The sequence below is a fragment of the Carassius auratus genome, chromosome 12 (assembly GCF_003368295.1).
Source record: "Carassius auratus strain Wakin chromosome 12, ASM336829v1, whole genome shotgun sequence".
NCBI lineage: Eukaryota > Metazoa > Chordata > Actinopteri > Cypriniformes > Cyprinidae > Carassius > Carassius auratus.
Window position 1 is genome coordinate 12090124 of NC_039254.1, and position 14265 is coordinate 12104388.

The 14265-nt window shown below is 37.7% G+C and overlaps 1 protein-coding gene across 3 annotated transcripts; it reads left to right on the forward strand.

Moving 5' to 3' along the window:
* Window positions 1–8327: 8327 nt before the first annotated feature.
* LOC113111865 (ORM1-like protein 3) lies at window positions 8328–13561 on the forward strand. Of its 3 annotated transcripts, none has more exons than XM_026277028.1 (4): window positions 8328–8592; window positions 8721–9015; window positions 10343–10494; window positions 12404–13561. In XM_026277028.1, the coding sequence occupies exons 2-4, from the start codon at window positions 8842–8844 to the stop codon at window positions 12537–12539; spliced, it is 462 nt and encodes a 153-aa protein (XP_026132813.1). In that variant the 5' UTR covers window positions 8328–8592; window positions 8721–8841; the 3' UTR covers window positions 12540–13561. The 3 variants fall into 3 exon arrangements, with proteins under 3 accessions (XP_026132813.1, XP_026132814.1, XP_026132812.1); XM_026277029.1 differs by having other exon boundaries at window positions 8801–9015; XM_026277027.1 differs by having other exon boundaries at window positions 8328–9015.
* The last annotated feature ends 704 nt before the right edge of the window (window positions 13562–14265 follow it).

A 14265-nucleotide genomic window follows, 5' to 3' on the forward strand; every position in this document is an offset into this window, starting at 1 on the left:
TTTGAAAATAAGTCTAAAAGTTTTAGAGTTTGAAAGTATATATGACTAGATATATGATGAAATGTCACCTATAAATGTGGATTTTGTATGTATTTCAGCATGTTTAATAAATTAACTTTTAGTGGAGGAACACTTCCTTTGTTGAATTTCTTTGAATTGGAATTCAGAAAATTTCTTTTCCTGTCATTCCAATTCAAATTCTAATTCAGTTTCCTGTAGGTTGTGGCCAATTTACTATATAATGATAAAAAAAAAAAAACATGTTTTCAAGTAAGTGCCCACCTCTTTTCCAGGATTGTTTAATTTGTGTTATTGTCCAGTATTTTCTTGCTCGGTTGTGGTTGGATAAGACTTTCTCCTCCAATCCAGTGATTAAAGTCCGAAGCCTGTGTTTCTGTTTATCAGCTAGTGTATCTATCTGTCTCACTCACAGCAGGGACATGGTCTGTGCGTAGCCACCGCAGGAGCTGAAGGGAGACACTGACAGCTCTAACCACAGTCTGGAGGTCATATTTCTTTTCCCCCGATCTTTGCCTTTATTGTCCACATCAAAAGAGACAGAGCTGCGCTGCAAATGCACTGCGAGGTCATTCTGACATCTTAAATGTTCATGCATTTAATCTACACCCTTCATCTGATTAAATATGAACCTGTTAGATTGCAGGTTACATCGATGTCTAGCATACACTGTGTTCCCCACATCGAGAATAAAGATCTGCTTTCCATCAGCTTCATTGTGCCTAGATCAGCGGTTTGATTCTGCATTCTTGAAGAGTGACAGACACGGATCTGCTCGCCAGGATTGGCTGGGAAAACCTGATCGGAGCGTAATTTATGAGTAGATGCGAGGAACGGTCTGCGGTCGGCATCTCAACAACACTGAGACCACATTTCCCAGGTCAAGACAGTAAGGCCATGACACAACAGACCGGCTGGAAATGAGCTTACAATTCGAATTTCAAGGACTCAAACCCCAGCGTGCACCGCATCAGTGTGAAGCCAACACAAAAGCCAGAGATGCTTGTCATAGCTACAGCACAAACAAGACCATTCCCTCCTAGCATAGCCATTGTGCTTTGGAGGAAGTCTTGATTCTCGTATCAATCGCATTTAATGAATTTACTGAAGTGGGCCCTAGAGCATGGAAATGAAGTGCACTGGCAGATCAATGGGAATTAAGAGACTCGCCCGGAGCTTTGACCTCTGGGTCAGGAGTCTCTCATCCTCCCTCATTAAGTCATGTTTGTGGACACTCCTGCTTTTTATTAGGGCTAGGCTTATACATCACCCTACACACCCACAAACTAGCCCTTATAATCTAGGAAAGACACCCTTTTGGCTTCCTGTGAGTGGATGGAAGATAATACTCGAACAACACAAGCCAAAACATAAGGTGCAATCATCTGTAACAGTGGTCTATTAATCTATTATTTTGCTAGGAATTTCACACAGGCTTTCCCAGTGGACCAACATAAAGACGTGTGTTTTGAAAGTGACCTCTCGGCGAGTTCTTCGTCATACATTGCTAGGCTATTGACAATAGATGATGTACCTGTTTTGCCTGCAAGCTTTCACCGAATTTCGCTAATGTGATCGCACCTTTAACGTTAGCTCTGATCCGTATGTGTTTGCTAGCAGCATGCGCAGGGAATGCAGAGACATACACAGAGGACCCCTGTGGTGCGGGTTTCTAAGGCGACCCGAAAACGGCCGTAACCAGGTCCGGCTCTTTCTCAGGCTTTCCTCAAAGAGGGACATGTGTAGACCCCCACTATCCCTCACCCACACTCAATCCCGGACAGTGTGGCCGGACACAGGCAAGCAATAAAACCTGGATTAGCGGAGCGTTCACACACAACACTAGAGCGAGAAAGTTTCTTAACACGCCCTAGCCCACCCTCTCCTCGCACACGTCTCTCCTCTCTTTCATTCCCTCCATCTCTCCTTCTTTTGTGTCTGCGTCTCTCCTCCCTCCTCTTCCTTTGCCCCTTTCTCCTCAGAATTTCATTGTTTGTTATTACCATGTTAGAGATAAAGGAGGTTTGAGGAATTAGCTTGTTCTTACAGTTGCAGAGAAAATCCGCTTAAGTCCGCAACCCCCAAATTTGCGGTACCCAGAAGCCCCCTGCTCTCGGGATTTAACTAGAATGTGCATCTTTGTGGTGGGGGAAAAAATCATTTTGTAAGGTGCCAACAGGACTGAGATGGAGCAGTCCGACATCGTCTCCGGGCCCCCTTCCCTGCATCATGTCCTGGAAATGGGTGCATTTGTATAATATCACAGCTTTTGTCCCTACTTTGTAAGCTGGGGACAAAGCCCAGACACTCCTCATCCCCTCCCCACTCATCCCCCCCAAACAAACCTTTTTCATTAGAGCAGCAAACACTTTCCCCTTCAATAGCCCTGATACTACGCATCATCCTCTGTAGGACTCAAGCGCTTTAAAGCGCCTCTCTTCTCTCAGGACACAGAGCTTTCTTAATTAAACCGCACTTAAGCCAGACAATAAGCCTTTGCACAGGTCTGGGCGAGCCCGCAGAGAGTATTCATGGCCGTCGTAAAGCAAAAGCCGTGCGAGAGAGAGAGAGCTATATGCCAGATACTTTGTTCACACAAGATGAAGAGTCAACAGCCACCCCCACACCATTTCTCTCCTAATAACCACCTTTAGAAAGGCTCCGTCCCTCCACAATGCTTCTCCGCTCCCCTCCTCTCGCTCTCAATCACCCTCCAGGACAATACCTAAAGCTCCGCAGCCCCCCAGGACCCTCGGCCCCACAACAGACACTTCTTTTATTGAAATTCTTTGGTGTTCTAATCCTCAGCTTCCTCTATAGGACAATAATGGAGTGTCAGTTCTTTGGCTTTTTCCAGTGCGGCTATCATTAGACCGGCTTGGGTCACAAGCCCTCTCTTCCTCTTCTCTCAAGTTTGAAATGATTCTTGATTCAGTGTTATGAAGCTCAAAAATGAATACATTACCAGGGCATATTGCATATTTCGGGGCACAGTTATCCTTGCAAAGCACGTCGCCTGGCACGCATTCTTAAGCAAATATCGAATTAGATGTGAGATGCATAGACCATATTTATTTTCAGAGTGTGACAGTCCAAACCCCAGGCCCCAGATGATGATATTAGAGTTCTGAATGAATGGATTTTATGTTAAAAAGAGGGTAGTGGAAATAATGTCATTTGAATGTGTTAAATATTACTTTTGGGGATAGAAGGTTTGTCTGTGTCAGTCTGTAAAGTTTGCACAGGATTCAAATGTACCTCGGATTGAAAAAAGTTTCTTACCATGCTTCCTTAAAAGATTAGTTGAGAGGTTGCAAGCATGGTTCTGCTTCCACGTGTACCATATTTAATGTACTATATGTATGGTCATTGTTTATGCATGAATAAAAATCTACATTAAATCTTTTTATCATACCATATAAAGCAAATGTGTCTTTTCAGAAGACTTGAATCAGACTGCTCAGTTGATATGGAATACTTTTATATCTTTATGAGCTTTCTAAAGTATCAATGTTTTGGTGAAATGGACCTCAATTGGAGGGACATAAATCTTAGGTTTAAAAAAATATATTTTTTTATTTTTTATTAAAGATGAACAACATGAGGGTGAGTAAATTGTGATATATATATATATTTACATATGCATATATATTTATTATATTTTTCTACATGAATTATTTCTTTAAGATGTCCAACTGCTCTTACATATTTAATGGATAATTGACCTTGAAAAATGTAAGATTCTGTAATTATTATACCTTATAAACCAAAAAGCACAACAAAAGCATAAAAGTAATCCATTTTTTTTTTTGACTTCTCAAGCCATAAAAAAAAAATCTGTTATTAATCATATGGCAGCTATCAAATTGCGCTGGTATTAAAATATGGCACATGCATTTCCAGATTTTTCACCAACAGTGGCAAATGTTATTGCCTTTTATATTTCAGTCTGTTTCTCACACAGAGATATCACATGTTTTTAGAAGACTTTAATTTAATGCATGCATGGTTTGTACAGACTGCTGTTATGGCTCTTTTCTGCTGTGTTTTTGTAAAAAAAAACTGGAGATTGACAGCATCTGGTCACAATTTACTGTTATTTGGACAAGAGCAGTGTGAACATCTTGCCTAACATCTCATTTTGTAGTCTACAGAGGAACTGGGTTTCGAACGTCGTAAGGGTGAGTCAATTCTGACAGTATTGAGATTGTAATCTCTTTAAGATATCCAGCTACTGTCACCTGAGTATTAAGAAACTGTGGTGAGATCCTTCTTAATCTGAGTTTCAGAAAAACATTTGTCAAACTCTGCTCCATGAGGGCCACTGTCCTGCCGAGTGTAGCTCCAGCCTGGAAGTTTCTAGTAATCCTTTAGACCTTGATTAGCTGGCTCAGGTGTGTTTAATTGGTGTTAGATTAAACTGTGCAGGACAGTGGCCCTTAAGAACTGAGGGGCAAAACAGCTTGTTACTTGGGGGAGTTCCCATTGAGGGACAACTTTGTACACTGTCTGGTTCCCAATTCTGCACATTTTAGATGTCTTCCTAATCAAACACTCCTGACTCCGGACAGAGACCTCAAATGTGCGTGTTAGCCCTGTTGGAAAAAAACATGCTGGTTTCCCTTATGAAACAAAAATATATTGCAGTATATTGGAAAATATCATGTAATATATTAGGCATATATTCTTATATATATTTATTTTTTTCCAATGTATTGCAATATATTGAAAGCAGCAATCATTTGTATATTTTGCAATATATTTTATAATATATGTATCATCAATATATTATTAAATGTATTAAAATATATAAATATTAGAAAATAAAAAGGGAAAATAATATATTACAATATATCACAATATATTTTAAGAAATATATTGGTAAATATATTTTCCTTTCGTAAGGGTTAGGTATGTTTTGAAGCATTTCAGCTGGTTTAAGATGGTTTTGAGCTGGTTATGAGCTGGTCCTGAGCAGGAGCTAGTTGCTTAGGACTAGCACATGACTTAAACCACCTCATAACCAGTGTATGACCAGCTTTAACCAGCTCAAACCAGCTGATACGCTTCAAAACATACCTAATCAGCATATGCTGTTTTTCTTTTTCAACAGGAAGATAAGAGAGACATTCAAAATGTGCATTGCTGTGGGTTTTTTCAAGACCGATTGACAGCCACTGCCTTTAAATGTGTTCATTACTGCTTTAGAAAAATACTATGAACCATTTTGGGGTGAAAAGGGTACAGAGATGTCCTTCTGATAGAACTGTCCCAGTGACAAGCTGTTGTACCCTATTTTTGGACATTCTTTGGAAGTGCTGAATTTCATTGAGACAGTCATTAACTACTGTACAAAATTGCTGTTTACAACTGATCCACAAACCTGTTTTTATTTGAATGCATCAATTATATACACAATATATAAGGTACGTGTATATCCTAACAACACAAATGGAATGCATAAAGCATATACTGTATATTATTAGGCTTAAGTTATTATAAAACAGTATAATATAGTAAGGATGCTGTATATAGTATTCTAAACTATGAGTAATAATCAATTCAGTGAGTAAACTTCCTTTTTTTGTGAAACAAAACATCAACAATGGGTTTATACTGACATCTTCTGGTTACTCTCAACAATCACACATTTATCTCAGAAATTGCTGTTAAAAATGATTTTCTATGTAAAGACTGCAGACAATCTTCTATTATTTTGTTCGCATTAGTGGTATCATACATACATACATTACAATGAGTCGAGACTGCTGTTGCCCTTAAACCTCATGTTACGTTTATTTGGGAAAAGTGGAATCAGTAGCCTATGCCAACGTGTTTTTAAAAGCAGGAATAGGTTGGGATTGGTTTTAAATACCTGAGGCATGCAGCTAGGGAATGTTCCAAATTCTAGTTAAAAACCTCTGGGGCAAATATGCATAGGCCTACGTGTGTAAGAACATGAACAGTCAGCATAACTTTCGTCTTGTATAATCTTGTATGAATTCCCTGAGCTGTTGTCTTCTGTAGGATGAACAGAAGTAATTATGGAAGCTCTTAAAATGAGACAACTTCATGCTTCTGTACACTTTATGATTTTCATAAACTCATCAGAGAGTCATCAAAAACCTCAAGGCAGCATCTGTTAAAAGCATATGTACATAAAAAAAAAAGTCATTTGAAGTAAATAACCACAGTTTAGCCTCTCTTAACATAATAGCAATTTGATCTCATCTGCTGCCAGTGATTTACTCTGCATTAAGTCATCATATAAAGGTTAATTAATGTCACAAGCATTTGTCCCTCAGGAAACAGAAAGACACAATGCTGCTGCAATTCTATAGGAGTCTAAATAATCTTGTCTTTAAAGGCAGCCTGCTTTCAACAGGCTCGGATCCAGCTGAAGGAATCACATTGGGAAACATAAATCTTCGGGCCTAAGGGTTGCATTGTTAAAGAATATCAGAGTAGCATGTTCTGAGCAACAAGATATAATTTATCAGCTTTTAAAATGTAGTAGCACCCTGCCAAGAGCATTGTAAGAGCAAGAGAGGGAAGACCACAGCGCTTTGAAGTTGTGTGCGTTTGCTATGGTTTAATCATCAGTGAAGACGCTCCCACGTCATTCAGACACATGGCTCACGTTTCAGTTCCTACAGGGCAAAATGACAGAGTTTGTGTAGCAGAGCTGATATTTCACACATCTTTGGCCCAGAGACTAAATAAAGTCTCTTAGAAAGCCTATTAGTGGCCCTACAGCCTATTAGTGCCCTTATAGCATTTGTTGGAGCATTAGCTTCACATAATGCAATGTGTAAGATGGAAGGGTCACACAAACTCTACATAAAAATAAATAAAAAAACACTAGAAAATGTTACAAAATAAATCATGAAAGTGGGTTTCCAAGGTGAGCTTTACATCTAACCTTCATAAAAAAAAGTATTTTTTAATAATAAAAATAACCTCACCCATGGCAGCTCATATGGCACATGCATTTCCAGATTTTTCACCAACAGTGGCAAATGTTATTGCCTTTTATATTTCAGTCTGTTTCTCATGCAGAGATATCACATGTTTTTAGAAGACTTGGAATTTAATGCATGCATGGTTTGTACAGACTGCTGTTATGGCTCTTTTCTGCTCTGTTTTTGTAAAAAAAAAATTGGAGATTGACAGCACACGACACACCCATGATATAAATTTTTTAGTACACATTAGAAATGACTAAAAATTAAGTTATGAACAGTACTGGGTTGCTGGGTACATTGATATAAAAGTGCAAAGAAAAACAAAATATATTTCTTTCATTGTTATTAACAGCATGAAGTGCATTAAACATTACATGTCAAGGTTTTCTGAAGTAGGATTCGTTAAAATAACTTCAAGGGGTTTGTCAGTTAAAAAGCATATAATGTTAATATTTAAATTGAAATATACTATTTTAAATATCAATCAAAATAAAACACTTAACCTTCTAAAAAATTTAATCTTTTGTTTACCAGCATGTAATTTGAAAACACATTATTTTTGTTGATATGTAATCCTGTAATCAGTAAAAAAGTCGTTGTAGTCAGATTATGAGTATTTTCAAATATACTAATCTAATTACAAGTACTTAATTTTTGGAATCTGATTACTTAATCCAGATTAGCTATCCCTAATTACCTCTGAATGTAAAACATGACAAATTATAGTATAATCACACCTTTTCACTCTTTTGATCAATATCACGTTTTAATCTTAAATATTTGAGCAATGCACTAGCTATAGGATGATAGACTATTTAAAGGGACAGTTCAGCAAAATGAAAATCCTGCCACCATTTCATCAACATGATGATCCATAACTACTTGTCTTTATTTCTCATGTGGAACAAGCAAGACGTCGGGAAGAATGTTAGGGACTGACAGCATTTGTCATCTTTCCCTGTCATTGAATTATTCTCATACTATGAAATGTGAATTTTTCAATCCCTGATATCCTGCCTAACTTTTCATTTTATGTCATTTTAATAACGGAATACAAAGAATCCAGTGTTGTTGTAAAATTATGTTACAGTTTAATAAATTAATAAATTCACAGAATAACAGAAGCAGATATTTGAGACCGCTACAGTATGGGTAACATTTCGTTTAAACAAACTCGGTATTTTTGCATAATCGTCTAATCTCTCTCACTCGCACTTTCTGTGACGTTAAGGGGCCGTGCGCCTTTCAGCACATTATCAACGCATCGAACGCCGATTGGGCGACATCTTCCACGTGACTCACATCATCCAATCAGCGGCTATCTCATTTCCATCTCTCTAATGTGAGTTCTGAAAAATGATGACGTGAAGCGATGTAGTCTTGCTGTGTTGTCACCATCTGTTTGCACGGGAACAAAGTGCTTCAAAGCAAACATGATGAAATAAACAGACGTGTCAAGTCTCGAAAAACGGCAAGGCTACATTACGTAAGGGCTCCAGAACTGAAATTACAACCAGAGGGAAATAGCACTATTTTATTTTTTGTAATTACGTAACGTTACTGTAAAGTTTCTGCGTGATTCGGGAAGACTCTTGCGCAATATTGTACAGTAAGTGACCAGTGCTTTGTCCCATTTAAAAAACAACAACGGAAAACTTTCAGAAGTTTTGTTTATCTTCCACACTTTGCATATCGATGCTTATCTTTCTTTACATGTTGTTCTCTGATTTTTTATAGTCTGTGCGTCTGAATGTCAGTGAACGTAATACAATTTTAATCCCGAATGTGCATTTCCACGTGTTTATGGTGTCTGACAGTAAGTGCGCAATAGTTGTGAGTGTCCGTCCAGCGCGCGAGGATGAACGTGGGCACGGCACACAGCGAGGTCAATCCAAACACGCGAGTGATGAACAGCAGGGGAATATGGCTCTCTTATGTGCTTGGCATCGGTCTCCTACACATCATATTGCTCAGCATACCGTTCGTCAGCGTTCCTGTGGTCTGGACCCTCACCAACCTCATCCACAACTTGGTAAGAGCTGCTAAATCACATCAGGCCAGAAAGGTTAACTGCCAACTTAATATTAACATAGTTTACTGTATTGCGTTTTTAGGTAGTGGTCGTTGTTTTGCTAAATCGTCGCCGTACCAAAATAGTTCATAATAAAAAAAGTTACCAAAATTACTATCAAATCAAGCTCTGAAATTTATTTTTTAAAGACTATGAACTTAACAGGCCTTAACAAGATATGCAAAATTATAAATATGGCATATTGACTAAATTTGTAAATGTCCATTAATGCAGTAATTTATTATACAAAACAAATTATGCTCAAACTGTGTTTGTCCTCACTGCAAGTGAACTTATTTTTGTGTAGTTTGTAAATACTTTTATGGCTATATGTTTTTTATACTATTTTATAATCATAGTTTAATATAGTCTTGTGTTGTATCTTTTTTTATTTTTATAAAAAAAAAAAAAAACGTTTTTGTAGCTTGTTTATAGTTCACAATCCATCTAATTAGGAAAGCGTCGAAGTGACAGTTGAATTTATAAATTTTTATTTTTTATTTTTTGCTTTGTACATCCAACAAAAGACAAGTGAAATTTGTCCTCCTGTTTACAAGTTGGTTATTGCTAGATATTATACTATTGTAAAGGCCTGTACACTCTGATAACTCTGATAAAGTTTTAATAAACTTTCTAATTCTTTGAGAATAGAAGTCCAAAGCTTTAATGATAATGACAGGAACAATATATTTGGAATCACGTTCATTTAACGTAATTATAAAAACATAGACAGCTAGTCAGAATCCACTTGACTTTTAAGAGCTTGAGCATTCGAAGTGGCGGGCAACATAATAACTACATAATAAATATAACATTATCATGCATTGATGTGATGATGCTAAAATGGACAGGTGTGAACAGGCCTTAACTACAGTATAAACAGTATCATTGTTATTTCCTGTCGTTACAAACCGTCACAGATCTGCAACTCATTTTGGCTAACAGTCTGCCAGTAGAAAACCATCGCGTTAGTTTCACAATGTAAATGTAGCACAGATGCTTGAGGCTTAAAATAATAATTTGTTTTGTGACAGTCCCCAGCTGCAGAAACTCTGAAACGGCAACATTTTTTCTTGCTGAATTTTGGCCCGTTCAGTTGCTGACTCCAGGTTCTGTAATTTCAGCCAGTGTTGGTCTAACAGAACCATCCCGTATCGTCTTTCTTAGCCGTCCTGCTCCCAAAACGGATCAGCTCTTGCTGTTGTCCCAAGAGTTTCACAACATCTGATAGAGCTTTGGAGAATTGTACCAAAGGTCATGATGTCCTGTGACTGTCTTTCTGCCATAGTGCATGTATATCTTCCTACACACGGTAAAAGGAACGCCGTTTGAGACTCCAGACCAAGGCAAGGCCCGGCTTCTGACCCACTGGGAACAGATGGACTACGGGGTCCAGTTCACCGCCTCTCGAAAGTTTCTCACCATCACCCCGATTATACTGTAAGAGTGTTTGCCTTTGCTCTGTGCTTTAAGAAGCTTGGTTCTGCATGTCATGCTAATTTGTCCCTTTTGGTTGTGTTCTGCACACGCACTGAGAAGGCTTTCATAGCTTGCTCTGCATGACCATAAGCAAGAGGCAGTGATGCTGACTTCCTGTGGTGTCTGCTGGCAAGGAGAGCCGGATTTAGAAGCAGTTAGTCAGTCAGTCAGGTCAAATACTCCACTCTTTATTTCTCTCTCATGTCTTCTCCTCTCATATTGTGAGGGTGTATCTGTTGGTTACAGTGAGGAATAAGGAGGTTTGTGAAACATGAAACAGGACCTCAAAAACCTTTTATTTTAGAATGTGCTTGCATTTAAAAAAAAGAAAAAAAAGGTGAAATTGTGATGCTGTGTAAAAACACATTTAATCTATTTCAGAGAGATGAGATATTTGACAAGAAAAAAAAAAAGTGAGTGAGACTTCCCTGCTGACAAAACTAGAAACAGTCTTGCTTGCAAACTGGTGTATAGCAGGAGAAAAGTACTTCAAGCCCCTCTAAAACAGCCTGACCATTCTGAGAGGGCAGCTGAGATCAGCAAACCAGGTTTAAGATATTGTTTTCAGCTGGGTTGATTATATCCTTTAAGAAGTTAATGATGAAAAGCGGGCATTACATAGTAGCAGTGTTATTTTAGAATTATTTATATACTATTATAGTGTTAACAGGTATTTCAAACTAGCTTTAATCATTTTAGTTTTCATTTTAATTTCGGTTTTAGTTGCTTTTGCTATATGTTCTATTATTTTTCTATTTAGCTTTAATATATTTACATATTATTATTATTATTATTATCTTTTTTTTTTTTGAAAAATCCAACTTCAATTTCAGTTAGATGCCAAAGTCAGGTTTGTTTTTCCATCTAATATTTGCATTTTTTTTTTTATTCTAGCATTTTCAATTAAAACAGTTACATAGTAACAACAATGTACATTTGCTACAAGATTGTCTTAAAATCTATCTGACTATTGGTAAAGTTTGCTGGATGTTTATTATCCTGCTTTTTACACTGCTACTTGCAACATAAGTAAATAATTTAGCACAAAATATTGATTTGAGTTATATTTTATTGCAAAGCTTCCACAAAAAACAAACAGCTTTGAGCCTAGATGATGTTCAGACAAGACGGACGTAATATGCAGTCATATCACTAATACCACTTTTCACCAAGACGAGGATATTAAATGTTATTTGAGAACAAACTTTTTTTTTAATCATATCTGTTTATTTTATTAAATCCATTACAGCATTCAAAACATTGGGAACAAGTAGAACATTCCAACAATATTACTGCTACTGCAGGCCTACTATTAACAAAGAAGTCTGCTGGATTTATTTGACAGTAAATACAGTCGATAACTGCGGTTCAAGATGATCACAGGTGCATTTGAATGAAACAATAGAGTGTGCTGTGATGTAAATGATGCAGAAGCCTCAAAAACCCGGAGGAGCGGTATGACATTTGCTGTTGATAATCAGGAAAAACACACAATCAGAATCAAGTTATCCATAGAGCTGTGTAATAACATAATACAAATAGCCTGCAGTGATGTAAAAAAGGGAATTTTAATAAATTAGTGTATTATATTATATTATAAACGTTTTTTTCTTTAGAATAGCATGCAACATACTAGAAATGTTCAGTAAGAAAGTAAATATATCTAATTTTACACTGATCTAATTTTATATTGATTTGAATAATATATGTATGAAAAGCATTCTGTTACAGCTTAAGGAAACCACATCCTGCGTTTCCTTTAGATGCAGTCTTGTGCTGTGCTTGCTTGAGTAACTTCTGTAGCCTCTTCATCTGTGCGTCTCATGTTGCTATCTGACATCTGACTTGTCCTTGTCCTTCCCCTCTACAGGTATTTCCTGACCAGTTTCTATACGAAGTATGACAGGGTCCACTTCATCATCAACACCATTTCCCTGCTCACTGTGCTTATCCCCAAACTGCCTCAGTTCCACGGGGTCCGTCTCTTTGGGATTAATAAGTACTGACGAGGCTTTGATCTTCAACACGAGGATGTGTGGCCACTTGTTCTGTGGGAATAAAAAAGGGGAAATTTAGAGCTTCATTGGATGCTTTACTGCGGTGGCCGGACAATCTGCTATGGTATCACTGTTATTGATGTTTTTTTGTGTAACGTTCAGATACAAACACATTTGTAGAACCACCAGCAGAATGCAGCAAAAGAAGGTCTCTGGATATGTTAGGACCACTGTTACAGACTGTGTTGAAACATTGGGAACCATGTGTTAGATTTCAGTCACTTTGGCAGAAATGTTGCATTGATGCAATGAATCAGATGGGTCCAAATAGGCTGATTCTTAACTGTTAGGGGGCCAGAGTCAGTACTTCCCAATGTTCAGCACAAGGTTTTAAGCAAGACAAAAAAAGGTACTGCTTTCTGAATAAAGTGTACAAGGCTATTCTTAGCACAGGTGCAAAAGACTGGCTTCGATCCAATAGTTGGACAGTGTTGGATTCATGTAAAAACCAAGAAGAGTGGACTTTGATAGGGAATATTGGATCAGATCATTTTTCCCCTAAGAGAGAAACTGCAGTCTAACTGTACATATAACATTTGGATCCTAATATGTCTCACTGGACACTTCATGTCCAGGTTTGAGTGAGGAGAGATTAAATGTTAATGAAGTTTACTACGGTATAGAATATTTCTATGAAGCATCATGAAAATGTGAATAAGATGATTAAGTGCTTATTGTTAACGGCCAATCATGATGTCTGTCTCACAAAGGCAGCAACTGAAACTGAATTTTTTAAAGCAAACCTCTCCGTCACAGTACAGATCTACAGATTTTACTAAATGTGTAGTGTGGTCTACATGCGTTTTGTCTGTGAACAGCCGTATGGACTGATGACAGGCCCAGTGATATGCATTTTGCATGGCCATACTACATGAGCATAATTTCTAATAACGAACCCTGCAGACACATTCCTAGTACTTAACACACAAGATTAACTAAAGGTTGTGTGTGTGTGTGTGTATATATATATATATATATATATATATATATATATATATATATATATATATATATATATATATATTAATATATTAGGGGTGTAACGGTTCACAAAATTCACGGTTCGGTTCGATACGATACACTGATGTTACGGTTCGGTTCGATACGTTTTAGATACAGCAAAATGTAAAAACATCTCAACTTTTCAGAATGCCGCAAGCGCACCGCGGGTCATGTGACAAGAACTAACCAATCAGCTTCATCCTTTCCCGTAACAAGGTTGAGAGCTCAGCCAAGATGAAGGATCAGCTGATCATAGTTGTATATGGATTGCAATTTTGAAATAAATTTAGTAGCAGAGCTACTGCAAGCGATTTTTAGAGCTGCAAATCCATTTATCCTTCGCTGAAATTTCCGCGTCTCATGGAGAGAGCACGTCATTGTTGCTTAGCAAAGACAGACGCCTCATGAGCGCTTCTGCCCAAGCGCTTTGGAAAGGAGGAGAAAGACGCGCTTAGCGTTTTCCATGCGTTTTTAGGCACGATATGTGAACGGCCCCTAAGGCGCTCGCTCACTCAGCACGAGCTGAAAGCTCGTTGCAAAATGTCGAATGCCTTTAACAGACCAGAAATATAAGATCCTAAAATAACCAACAGGTCTGGTGTTTGGGTTGGATTCCCTGTAGCTATAGTTTCTAAATGCTGCAGGGATAGTTTGCTGCGTGCATGTTTCTCCT